We start from the raw sequence: 13,848 nt of genomic DNA, 5'->3' as shown, positions 1-13,848 counted from the left end.
CCTTCTACTTTTGTAGTGTCACCGTCAGCTACGGAGTCTGTCACTCCCCATGGTGTTGTGGACTAACAGGTCACCTCCCACTTTGACGTCAACCCCTTCTACTGGAGCTACCCCGTTATCAACGGTCAAATTGTCATTTTTAGGGGTACCAACCCACAACCAATAACAAATTTTGGTTTTCTATACTCCACACTTTTGTGAAAATCCGCCCCCTTTTGAGACTCCGCCCCCTTTCGGACACACACACACACACACCTGTAGGGGAATTTTTACAAAAAAAATCAACAATAGTCTTAGGACTCAGTTCACAACATCTCTTACCACCTCCCCGAGCACTCTGGGACAATACTGGCGCCCGCGGAGAGTTCACAGAATGGTCCACTGCCGCCATTCTATACGGTGCCTAAAGCTCCTGCCGTTCCTGCACCATGTCCTGTAAACGTTTCTCAAATACCTGCTGCGGTTTTAATCGCTCAGTAGCTTCATTTTCTTTTGCTGCTCCGTTCACAGCCATCGCGGTACGCTGTTCACACTAGAACTTCACACCCCTCTCCCCGGAAAAATTTTCGTGGCCCCGCCGAGCCACAGCAAACCAGGTTTGAGTGGGAGGACAATTTTCGTAACCCCGCCGAGTTACAGCAAGATGCTTGTATCCACACTCGTCGTCCTGTGCCGTTGCCCCCTAGCAGCCGGGCTGCCGTTGCCCCCTAGCAGCCGGGCTGCCGTTGCCCGCATTCTCCAACCACATGTAAGGCAGCGCTAGTCATCATACTGAGGGACACTCGCCTCACCGGGTCAATTAAAGCACACATGCAATGTCTTTCCGGTATTTCACAATGCAGCAGTTTATTATTTATCATAAACCGCTTATCACACATATAATGTCCACGAGCCTTTCCAGTGGCAGCTATGCCCACTTGGCTCCAGTTACAGCCTTCAGCAAAGTGACTATAACAATGTCCATATAACGCACCACTTTTGCCGGGTCTTAACGGTTTCGTTCTGCCACAGCTGTGGCTTTAAGGCTTTCCCAGATGGGGGTCTCAAGCCCTCGTACCTTCAAAGGCTAATGATATGTCTTCACATATGACAACCAGCCTCTGCCTTCCAGGACTCTTATCTTCCAAACCTCTTGCCCTCCAAGGCCACTGGCATCTCTTACACCTCAGGATCCAGCCTCGACCTTTCAGGCTTCACCAGGCTTCACTACACGGTGTCCCACACAGGAACAGGCCTCATGCCTTTCACACCCTGTCTCAAAATCACCAAGGTTTATATATCATCCATTGCACACAGACAGGACCTTGCTGATGTCACAGTCATGTGATCAGACCTTCTGTGTGCACAGGACCTGTGCGATGTCACAGTCATGTGACCAGTCACCTGAGGGGGAGGTACATGGTTGGCCAAAACACACTCTGGACCATTACAGTAATGCCGCAGCCGCTGCATTACAGTGCTCACCGTAAAATGTCTTTCTCTTAGCCTTTAATTGGGGGACACAGCTCCCACCCTGTTGCCCGTTCCGGGCCGTTATGTTGAGTTCTCATATTGTCTTTGTTTGAGCTCGTGCATAGTTGCCTTCTTATAGGCAGGGTTATGTTATCCATGTTACGTTCCTCCTATTGCTTTTGCACAAAACTGGAGAAGGCTGATTCTGTCCAGGGGTGTATACTGCAGAGGAGGAGCCACGGTTAATCTTTTTCAGAATATGCATAGTGTCGCCTCCTAGTGGACAGCAGCATAACACCCATGGTCCTGTGTCCCCCAATTAGAGGCTAAGAGAAAGAGATATTACGGTGAGTACACAAAAATCTCATATGTACAGTTATATGAAAAAGTTTGGGCACCCCTATTAATCTTAAGCTTAATGTTTTATAAAAATTGGTGTTTTTGCAACAGCTATTTCAGTTTGATATATGTAATAACTGTTGGACGCAGTAATATTTCTGCCTTGAAATGAGGTTTATTGTACTAACAGAAAATGTGCAATCTGCATTCAAACAAAATTTGAAAGGTGCATAAGTATGGGCACCTCAACAGAAAAGTGACATTAATATTTAGTAGATCCTCCTTCTGCAAAAATAACAGCCTCTAGTTGCTTCCTGTAGCTTTTAATGATTTCCTGGATCCTGGATGAAGGTATTTTTGACCTTTCCTCTTTACAAAACAATTCCAGTTCAGTTAAGTTTGATGGTCGCCGAGCATGGACAGCCCTCTTCAAATGATCCCACAGATGTTCAATGATATTCTGGTCTGGGGACTGGGATAGCCATTCCAGAACATTGTAATTGTTCCTCTGCATGAATGCCTGAGTAGATTTGGAGCGGTGTTTTGGATCATTGTCTTGCAGAAAGATCCATCCCCTGCGTAACTTCAACTTTATCACTGATTCTTGAATATTATTGTCAAGAATCTGCTGATACTGAGTGGAATCCATGCGTCCCTCAACTTTAACAAGATTCCCAGTGCCGGCATTGGCCACACAGCCCCAAAGCATGATGGAGCCTCCACCAAATTTTACTGTGGGTAGCAAGTGTTTTTCTTGGAATGCTGTGTTTTTTTTGCCGCCATGCATAACTCCTTTTTTGTATGACCAAACAACTCAATCTTGGTTTCATCATTCCACAGGACCTCCTTCCAAAAAGAAATTGGCTTCTCCAAATGTGCTTTTGCATACCTCAGCCGACTCTGTTTGTGGCGTGCTTGCAGAAACGGCTTCTTTCGCATCACTCTCCCATACAGCTTCTCCTTGTGCAAAGTGCGTTGTATAATTGACCGATGCACAGTGACACCATCTGCAGCAAGTTGATGCTGCAGCTCTCCGGAGGTGGTCTGAGGATTGTCCTTGACTGATCTCACCATTCTTCTTCTCTTCCTTTCTGATGTTTTTCTTGGCCTGCCACTTCTGGCCTTAACAAGAACTGTCCCTGTGTTCTTCCATTTCCTTACTATGTTCCTCACAGTGGAAACTGACAGGTTAAATCTCTGAGACAGCTTTTTGTATCCTTTCCCTGAACAACTATGTTGAATAATCTTTGTTTTCAGATCATTTGACAGTTGTTTTGAGGAGCCCATGATGCCACTCTTCAGAGGAGATTCAAACAGGAGAACAACTTGCAAGTGGCCACTTTAAGTAGCTTTTCTCATGATTGCATACACCTGGCTATGAAGTTCAAAGCTCAATGAGGTTACAAAACCAAAAAAAGTGCTTTAGTAAGTCAGTAAAATGTAGGTAGGAGTATTTAAAACAAGAAAATAAGGGTGCCCATACTTATGCACCTGTCAAATTTTGTTTGAATGCAGATTGCACATTTTCTGTTAGTACAATAAACCTCATTTCAAGGCAGAAACATTACTGTGTCCAACAGTTATTACATATATCAAACTGAAATAGCTGTTGCAAAAACACCAATTTTTATAAAACATTAAGCTTAAGATTAATAGGGGTGCCCAAACTTTTTTTTTATAACTGTATATACAGTACAGACCAAAAGTTTGGACACACCTTCTCATTTAAAGATTTTTCTGTATTTTCATGACTATGAAAATTGTACATTCACACTGAAGGCATCAAAACTATGAATTAACACATGTGGAATTATATACTTAACAAAAAAGTGTGAAACAACTGAAAATATGTCTTATATTCTAGGTTCTTCAAAGTAGCCACCTTTTGCTTTGATGACTGCTTTGCACACTCTTGGCATTCTCTTGATGAGCTTCAAGAGGTAGTCACCGGAAATGGTTTTCACTTCACAGGTGTGCCCTGTCAGGTTTAATAAGTGGGATTTCTTGCCTTATAAATGGGGTTGGGACCATCAGTTGTGTTGTGCAGAAGTCTGGTGGATACACAGCTGATAGTCCTACTGAATGGACTGTTAGCTGCTTTTTTCTTGCCATAATACAAATTCTAAGTAAAGAAAAACGAGTGGCCATCATTACTTTAAGAAATGAAGGTCAGTCAGTGCAAAAAATTGGGAAAACTTTGAAAGTGTCCCCAAGTGCAGTTGCAAAAACCAACAAGCGCTACAAAGAAACTGGCTCACATGAGGACCGCCCCAGGAAAGGAAGACCAAGAGTCACCTCTGCTTCTGAGGATAAGTTTATCCGAGTCACCAGCCTCAGAAATCGCAGGTTAACAGCAGCTCAGATTAGAGACCAGGTCAATGCCACACAGAGTTCTAGCAGCAGACACATCTCTTCAACAACTGTTAAGAGGAGACTTTGTGTCGCAGGCCTTCATGGTAAAATAGCTGCTAGGAAACCACTGCTAAGGACAGGCAACAAGCAGAAGAGACTTGTTTGGGCTAAAGAACACAAGGAATGGACATTAAACCAGCGGAAATCTGTGCTTTGGTCTGATGAGTCCAAATTTGAGATCTTTGGTTCCAACCACCGTGTCTTTGTGCGATGCAGAAAAGGTGAACGGATGGACTCAACATGCCTGGTTCCCACCGTGAACCATGGAGGAGGAGGCGTGGGGGTGCTTTGCTGGTGACACTGTTAGGGATTTATTCAAAATTTAAGGCATACTGAACCAGCATGGCTACCACAGCATCTTGCAGCGGCATGCTATTCCATCCGGTTGGCATTTAGTAGGACCATCATTTATTTTTCAACAGGACAATGACCCCAAACACACCTCCAGGCTGTGTAAGGGCTATTTGACCAAGAAGGAGAGTGATGGGGTGCTACACCAGATGACCTGGCCTCCACACCAGACCTGAACCCAGTTGAGATGGTTTGGGATGAGCTGGAGCGCAGAGTGAAGGCAAAAGGGCCAACAAGTGCTAAGCATCTCTGGGAACTCCTTCAAGATTGTTGGAAGACCATTTCCGGTGACTACCTCTTGAAGCTCATCAAGAGAATGCCAAGAGTGTGCAAAGCAGTCATCAAAGCAAAAGGTGGCTACTTTGAAGAACCTAGAATATAAGACATATTTTCAGTTGTTTCACACTTTTTTGTTAAGTATATAATTCCACATGTGTTAATTCATAGTTTTGATGCCTTCAGTGTGAATGTACAATTTTCATAGTCATGAAAAAACAGAAAAATCTTTAAATGAGAAGGTGTGTCCAAACTTTTGGTCTGTACTGTGTATATATATTATATAAAATTATACACATATTCATTCTTGTGCATAAAAATGAGGTGGAGGCAGCTAGCTATATATTCTAATATAGCTGGGAGTAAAATATCATTGGTAACCATGCACTTGGACTCAAAACAAAAGGTCCAAATAAGCTTAACAATCAATCAAGGTTATGCCTAGCATGTCCATTTTCCCTTTTTGATATCTTTTTTATTAAAAATGTTGCAGAACACTGAAGATGACAACTTGAGAAATCAAACATTGAGGAAAAGCTTCTTAATGTTGAGCAACACATGGCAATCATGACAAATGAAAGCCGTCAGCTGAGGGCCACAATTCAGAGTCTGCAGTCAGAAAGGGACCAGCTGAAGGAAGATCTAGGGGAGAATGTACAATTGGTAAGCATTGGCTTTTTACATTTTTTGTTTTGGGGTCTTTGTTTTTTTTTTTACAGTTTGTGTAAGCATTTACGATCACTGGCTGAGGAGCCTGTGATATGTATAGTTAATTAATAATTTTAGGGTGATTCTTCCAATCAAGGCAACCGGTCACCAGTTTTTACCCCACTCAATGTCCACTACTAGTTTGTAGTACGAGGATAACCTTACTAAATTGTGCACCTATATGCATTTTTCTTTGTGTGTGTTTTTGCATTTTTTCCATTTCTTCCTGCAAATGCCACAATGGTGGTCTGCCCTTTCTGGCTGGAATACGTCATCTCAATCCAACTCTGAAGACCTCACGTGTATGTGCAGTACACCCATGAAGCTCGTTTTATTACATGTGCTGGATGCAGATGGACCTGCTTGGGAGAACGCGTCTCCGCTGGAGGGATGTCTATGATACCAAAGAGAAACTACCTCCATAAGATAAAGCTATACTGATTTTGTGTTTCTGCATTTTATGTTCAGTAACATCATGAGCTCCTATGAATTAGTAGTGGTGGTTTAATGTGGTAAAAGATCTTGACATGGTTCCTTTAAAGGGAATCTGTCAGCAGGATGATGCTATGTAATCTGAAGACAGCATGCTGTAGGGGCTGAAACACCGATTTACAGCTATGCCTCTCTTATCAAGCTCCATGGTTTTGTTTGCTTGCAATGATTGTTTTAGCACCTGGATCTTATTGCTGGGATACAGCATAGCATGGATGCTAGTCAGACGCGCCCCCTCCTGTGATGGGCAGCTCACTGTCTACAGACATAGTATATACAGAGCCAGGTGTGGGTGGGGGAAGCTTTCTCAGCTCTGCACCCAGTAATCTAAGTGATACATCATTGGATTCAGGGTCTCTTTGCCTACATCATGGTGCTCTTAGATGAGGTAGCCAAATCCTGCTGACAGACTCCCTTTAAATACAGCAAGTTGCCTTAGAAACTGCTCACAATTCTGTGAGTCTTCTTGTTTCATCTTCCTTAGTCTATAGAAACGCAGGATGATCTTAGAAAGGCACAACACAATCTTAAGGAGCAGATGGTAGAAGAGCTAACCTGTAAAATTGAATCTTTAGAACAAAAGGTATGGTGTTTATATTAATACTACATTCTCGGTTCATATTCCGCAGATGATACAACCTCTTTTGTCTTTTTACTTTTTTCCCCTCTACCAGTCGTCTTCAGTTGAGAACCAATTGCAGGAAACCATTTTGCTTTTGAAGGAAGCCATTAGTGAGCGAGAGATTATTGTGCTGTCAAAGGAGAAACTGCAATTAGAACTGAAAGATCTTCACAATGAAATCGAGACCAATAAATTAGCTCTGGACAAGTCTGAAAAAGAGGGATCTGAAGCTGGCCAAAAAATACATGACCTCACTGCTCAACTGAAAGCTGCGTCCGAGAAGTGGAACCAAATGCGGCTGACAAATGAGGAGTTGCTAAAATTGGTAATTTACAAAAATGAAACCAGTAAAGCTTTTTGCAATGTTACATTAACCCTTTCGCTACCAGTACAATTGTCACACTTTGGGCATAACCCTCCCTCCCCCTGAATTGTAGAATAAAATCAAATTATTCCACCACACTAATATCTCCTGAAACACCCTGAAAATGCAACCTCACACTTTACTTCCAAGGGTGCCTTAATTCAGTTTTGCATGAAAACATGGGCCTCAATTCATCACTGCCTTTTTTTATTTTATTTTTTTTTTTTTTCAATTCTTTATTTTAATTTTGCAGTACAGAAGAAATACTATGCAACACAGAGACACATATCAATGCTAAAAGTAGAGAAGACAAAATCACTGCAGTGCACAGACTTAATACAGTAAATACAGTATTTAACAGTTTTCTCTTAACAAGCAGAGAAATAATATTAATCGAAACAGTTCAAAACAAAACATTCCCAAATACAGGAGATTATCAATAAAGCGTAGCTCATTCCTAGAAATTAAATAATTCTAGAGATATACCGAAGTTAAGTATACATTAGAGAAATCTGCAATTCTCGTCCCTCGCTAAACCAATGCCCGAAGGGCAACATACTCCCAGATCACCCTACCAGAATTGGCTATATATGTGAAAGGTTGGTATTGTGATACACAACACCTAAACAAGAATTTGATACTCAACTGACCACTGTAGGGCCCCCCAGACACCCACGGACTAAGAAACAATGCCCCCCATATATTGTATCCACGGGGCCCAGATCCTCTTAAACTTCTCATGCGACCGGGAATCCCAACTCGTCCGTTCCTCCAGCCTAAATAGGTCTCTTATTTTACATTTCCATTCATCTAAGCTTGGTGGGGTTTGCTGCTTCCACTTGAGGGCTATCAATTGTTTTGCGGCCCCTAACATCAATGGAGCCAGCTCATGCTTTTTAGGGTGGAAGTTATTTGTAGGAAGGGACAAAAGTACTTCTACTACCGTCAAATCCGCAACAAGTAATTTGAGAAAACGCATAACCCCAAAAACCTCAGTCCAAAATTGTCGAAGGGCCGGACAATACCAAAAGACATGGGACAAAGTACCTCTCGACCCCTCACACCTCCAGCATTGAGGAGAACTAGCTAGTCCGAAATGATAAAGTTTATCCGGTGTGTAGTACCAACGCGAGAGCAATGTGTACGCCACACACCGTGAAAAACCATGTGAATTGAGGCATATCATTTGTTTGTCTTTTGGGGAGAGTTGAATATTCAATTCAGATTCCCAAGAGTGTAAGAATATCGGTGGGGCATTATCTATCATGTTTGTGAGATTTGAGTAAAGTTTAGAAACAATTTTCGGAACAAGATGGTTAACTTTTGTTAGAATCTCAAGCCAAAGCCAATTAGTGTGGGGTTGAGGTAGTTTTTTGATCAAGTTCATATAGTGAGCAATATGTGAGTGTTGTAGAAAATTGAGGGCTTTTCCCCGCAGCCAATGGCCAACCGCTAACACACGGAATTTTCCCCTGAAGCAGATGTGAAATGGGTTTAAGTGGTAAGGATCTGTAAAATCCGGAGAGAAGAGGTAAGGTAGAAGTCCCATGGGTATTTTATCTAGAAAATTACAAGATGGTGCCTGCCGATATATTCAGTGCTTCAGATTTATCCAGGTTGATCTTAAAGTTGGAGAGTTCTCCAAATAGGGAGAAAAGCTCCAAAATCTTTGGGACTGCTATTTTTGGGTTGGACAAGAGAAGCAAGAACTCATCCGCAAAGGCAGCCGCATTCAACTCTAAATGGTTGATCTTCAACCCCTCAATCCCTGGCTGTTGTCTGATTGCTGAAAACGTCACCTTGTTCCGCAAAAAAAAAAGCCGCCATATAGCACCATCAGCCGAAAAATAAAAAAGTTATAGCGCTCAGAATAAAGCGATGCAAAAAAAATATTTTTTCTATAAAATTGTTTTATTGTGTAAAAGCGCCAAAACATAAAAAAAATACAGTAAGTGTAGTATCGCTGTAAACGTACTGACCCAAAGAATAATGCTGCCTGATCACTTTTACCACACGCAGAACGGCATAAAAAAAAAAACCTCAAAAAACAATTCCTGAATTTTTGGTTTTTGTTAATTTTACCTCCCAAAAAACAGAATAGAAAGCAATCAAAAAATGTCACGTACCCAAAAATGGTACCAATAAAAATGTCAACTCGTCCCGCAAAAAGCAAGCCGTCACATGACTCTGTCGGCCGAAGTATGGGAAAATTATAGCTCTCAAAATATGGTGATGCAAAAAAAAGCGTCTTGGTGTGTGACAGCTGTCAGTCATAAAAACCCAATATAAATCTGGTATCTCTGTAATCGCACCGACCCGAAAAATAAAGTAATCTAATCAGTTACATCACACGAGGAACGGCGTAAAAAATAAATAAATCCAATTCGTCACCTGCTACTGATTTGTTTATTATGTCTCCCAAAGATCGCAGTAAGGCTCTGCTCACATTTATCCTGCGCTCTGCCCTGAGCACTTACACCAGAGTTTCCGTGTAAATCTCTGAAATACGTGAATCAGACAGAACCCATGATGGAAGATTCCCTGTAATGAGGCAGATATAGGCCACTGTGGATGCCATCTGGCCTGAGATCCCACGGTGTCATTTGTTTTAGGCGTGCATAAAAGTGCGGTTGGCCACAGTTTTGTGCACTTCTGAAAAAAAGGACACCGCTAAACAGAGGCCAGACGGAGTCCAGAGTAACTCTGCTTCCTCATTACAGTGAATGGATCCCGCAGGGGTTTCATCTGAATTACATCACTTGGAAATTTAGATGGAAACCCCGATGTAAGTGCTCAGCCTAGAGCACCGGATAAATGTTACGTAAAATGTTCCCAATAAAAGCTTCAACTCAGTCCTCAAAAAAAGCTAGTCCCCACTCATGTCCGTTATCTGTTAAAAATATAAGGGACTTCCAAGTTACTGGTAGCAGAAAGGCTCTGGAAAAGCGAAATGGCCCTTGCCCCCCAAAAGAAATTCAGAAAATTTTGTGCTCCCAAATCCAAATACCTATTCTACAATAATTTGTTCTCCAATTGTCAAATAGCGCTCCGTCCCCCCCAGATCTCGCCGTATGGCTAAGCGGTACGATACAGCCACATATGGGGTATTGCCACGTTTAGGAGAAATTGTGACACATTTCGGCACCATTTTTACCCATTGCCCTGTGTGAAAATGTAAAATCTGAGGGTAAAACATTTTTTTGTGGTAAAAATATAATTATGCTTTTTTTCACTGCCCAATGGTATAAATTTAAAAATTAAAAAATACTCACTACTTCCCTAGATGAATTCCTTGAGAGGTGTAGTTTACAAAATGGGGTCACTTGTGGGGGTTTCTGCTGTTTCGGCATGTCAGCGACTCTTCAAATGTGACATGGTGTCTGCTGCCTATCCCAGCCAACATAGCGCTCCTTTCTCTTCCGAACCCTGCCGTACACCAAAGCAGTGGTTTTCCCCCACATATGGGGTATCGTACAATTTCTCCTGAGTACGCCAACAAATTTCATGGTGCAATTTCTCCTGTTACCCTTATGATAATGCAAAATTAAGGGATGAAAAACGTTTTTGTGTGAAAAATGTTTAAATTTTATTTTTACAGCTCAATATTATAAACTTCTGTGAAGCACCTTGGGGTTCAAGGTGCTCACCACACATCTAGATAAGTTCCCTAAGGGGTCTAGTTTCCAAAATGGTGTCACGTGTGGGGGGTTTCCACTGTTTAGGCACATCAGGAGCTCTCCAAACGCAAAATCGTGTCTGCTAATTATTCAAACAAATTTTACATTCAAAAAGTCTAATGGCGCTCCTTCCCTTCCGAACCCTGCTGTGCGCCCAAACAGTGGTTTTCCCTCACATATGGGGTATCAGCGCGCTCATGAGAAATTGCACTACAAATTGTGTATTCCATTTTTTCCTGTTACCCTTGTGAAAATAAAAAAATTGGGTCTAAAGTAACATTTTTGTGAAAAAAAGTTTAAATGTTCATTGTTTTCTTCCACGTTCCAAAAATTCCCGTGAAACACCTGAAGGGTTAATAAACTTCTTGAATGTGGTTTTGAGCACCTTGAGGGGTGCAGTTTTTAGAATGGTGTCACTTCTGGGTATTTTCTGTCATAAAGACCTCTCAAAGTCACTTCAAATAAGATGTGGTCCCTAAAAAAAATATTTTTGTAAATTTTGTTGGAAAAATGAGGAATTGATGGTCAACTTTTAACCCTTATAGCCTCCTAACAAAAAAAAATTTTGGTTCCAAAATTGTGCTGATGTAAAGTAGACATGTGGGAAATGTTATTTATTAACTATTTTGTGTGACATATCTCTCTGATTTAAGGGCATGAAAATTCAAAGTTTGAAAATTGCAAAATTTTCGCCAAATTTCCGATTTTTTTCACAAACGCAAGTGATATCGAATAAATTTTACCACTATCATGAAGTACAATATGTCACGAAAAAACAGTCTCAGAATCAAGGGGAATCCGTTGAAGCGTTCCAGAGTAATTACTTCATAAAGTGACAGTGGTCAGAATTGTAAAAATTGGCCCGGTCACGAAGGCAAAAACAGGCTCTGGCGCAAAGTGGTTAATATATTGCAATCATCATATTATATAGCACTGTGTACTTACAATTGCTCATTTTACCTTTCTACTCAGCTAATTCTTCTGTTTTCCATTAGTCTGAGATAACAACATGATTAAAAACTGATTTGCTGAATCCTTCCATGTAGAAACAGGAGGTCCATTTTCCCTGCATGAGTCATAAGTAAATGCAAAGTCCCCAGCAGGGAGGAGGAAGGAGCTGCTGTTTCAGGAGTTGAAGGGGAAAATGATAAATGCAGGGACAAGAGACTTCCTGTTTCTACATAGAGCAAAGAAAAGAATTAGCTGGGTAGAAAGGCTAATGAGCAATTGTAAGTACCCAGTGCTATATAATATGATGATTGCAATATATTAAGAGGATAAAAACTTTGATGGGAGGAGGAGTGCTTCTTTAAGTAAATTCTATATGTGCTCGCCTGGTGTGGTATTTTTTAGAACGCAAGTCTCAAAAAACCAGTTCATGACAGTTCACGGTGCTGGTGCATTATCTCACGACGCCACTCCCTTAAGGCAATAAAATTTAGGACCCACTAAGGTTCGCTGTGACGTGGCAGTGGGCTTCATACAGTCTGATCAGAATGTTCAGTAATGTATATTTTTGCCTAGCAGCATTAGATCAATGTATAATTTTTTTGGATGTGCGGTCAATGCTTTTTTTTTTTTTTCTCTTTAGCATATATGTTTAGTTTATACAAGCCATTTGGGCGTATAGGTGTCTATAGGCACAAATCTACATAAGCCTCAGAATTACATAATTCTGGACTATACCTGTAACCAATCGAGTCACTGAATCAATGAAGTGCCCTGCTTAGACTCAGGGGAGATTACAGGGGCAACTGATCTCACCACTCTCAGTGTAGATAGCTTGATTTTAAGAGTGTCTGACTGTTTCCACCCGTTTATAGGAATGATGTTTAATGGTATTTTTCACCCTTTAGTTAACAGAAATCCTAGATGTGGCTCAAGAGGCTGAAGATGAGCTTCAAGAGGCTGAAGATGAACTTCAGCAGCAGAGACAGAGAGTGGAAAAGCTGAAAAATGAGATTTCATTGCTTGAAGAAAAGGTATGAATTCCCCACCGTAAATCACAGAGTAGCAGCCATATTTGCAAGGATGTGCTTGCTCATTTTTTTTTCTTTCATCTCCACAAAGTCCTCTTTGCTAGAGGGGGAATTGCAAGAGAAGATTCAGATCTTGGACAAAGCTGCTGAAGACAGATGTGTTTTTGACCTGGCCAAACAAAATCTGACTACTGAATTGGAGCAGGTTGTGGAGGCTTTGAAGAGCAAGGAGTTTGTCTTGAAAGAAGCTGAGAAAGAAAAAGCAGCATCTTCTCAGAAAATACTTGACCTCACCGCAGAGATGGAAAGTATTACACAAGAAAGGGATGAACTGCAGAATTCCAGACAAAAGCTGGAGGAGGAGGTATGTTTCATAGAACTGTGCAATTTGGACACAAGGGAAAAGGGGATAACTTTCTTTAGAGACTGTCCTGTTTACACCATTTTCTTGAGCACTACATGATGTCGGCCTCCCTGACAAGGTCAGCATTGAATGAAGTTTTAGTTGCCAGAAGAAGAGAACAAAAACAAACATATGTACCTTGATATGAGCTCTTGGAGTGCCTAAGGGCCGGGTACACTGTTACATCCGCCTCAATTTGCATTCAGAGCACTTGGTCATATCTTGATTGACAGCGCTCAAGGGAGCGTTCCCAAACTCAGTCAGCGGCTCTGCACCTCCACACAGACCCTGCAGGAGACGCACTCAGTGTTGGCATAACCCCTGTCTGCAATACAGTATAGAGTGGAGGCGGCAATGACAATGAGCGGAGGTGCGGAGCCACTCGCTGAGATAATGTAACGTTCACTTGAATGCTGCCAAGATATGATTAAGTGCTCTGTATGCAAATTTAAAGGGGTGTAATAGTGCACTGAATAATTGGCCACGCCAAGGGTGCACCAAAGCCCCTCATTTGTATTACAGAATAGACTTTAGTGATTTAGTTGCCAGAATTGAAGGCCTCTACATGGCAGGTTTTTTTCCCCCTGCACATTAAACTTGGATGCAGTCTGTGGTTATAAATCAGCTGAGGGGAGATTGGGAGAAGACAGGTAAAAGAGTAGGCTTTCACAATTACTGGATCCCCTATTTATAGTCGTCACCCATAAGTTACATGGGTTGGCTTTCTTTTACATAAATTCCTTCTATGGTGTTCGACTGGCGTCATTTTAAGT

The 13,848-nt window shown here is 41.6% G+C and overlaps 1 protein-coding gene across 5 annotated transcripts in view; it reads left to right on the top strand.

Annotated features, from left to right (window-relative positions):
• LOC141153938 (uncharacterized) overlaps nucleotides 1-13,848 on the top strand; it is a 109,424-nt gene that overhangs the window by 13,742 nt on the left and 81,834 nt on the right. For 4 of the 5 annotated variants that reach the window (XM_073639258.1, XM_073639249.1, XM_073639241.1 and 1 more), the window contains exons 2-6: nucleotides 5,324-5,493; nucleotides 6,515-6,613; nucleotides 6,705-6,977; nucleotides 12,550-12,675; nucleotides 12,764-13,036. In XM_073639258.1, coding sequence (XP_073495359.1) covers nucleotides 5,389-5,493; nucleotides 6,515-6,613; nucleotides 6,705-6,977; nucleotides 12,550-12,675; nucleotides 12,764-13,036 — 876 coding nt within the window. In that variant the 5' untranslated portion in view covers nucleotides 5,324-5,388. The remainder of the gene's footprint in view (nucleotides 1-5,323; nucleotides 5,494-6,514; nucleotides 6,614-6,704; nucleotides 6,978-12,549; nucleotides 12,676-12,763; nucleotides 13,037-13,848) is intronic. The other variant, XM_073639266.1, reaches the window with a different exon arrangement.

The sequence above is a fragment of the Phyllobates terribilis genome, unplaced genomic scaffold, assembly GCF_046119375.1.
Source record: "Phyllobates terribilis strain yellow unplaced genomic scaffold, ASM4611937v1 Scaffold_1__5_contigs__length_1240528914, whole genome shotgun sequence".
Classification (NCBI taxonomy): Eukaryota; Metazoa; Chordata; class Amphibia; order Anura; family Dendrobatidae; genus Phyllobates; species Phyllobates terribilis.
This window is presented reverse-complemented; position numbering and strand designations above follow the sequence as displayed.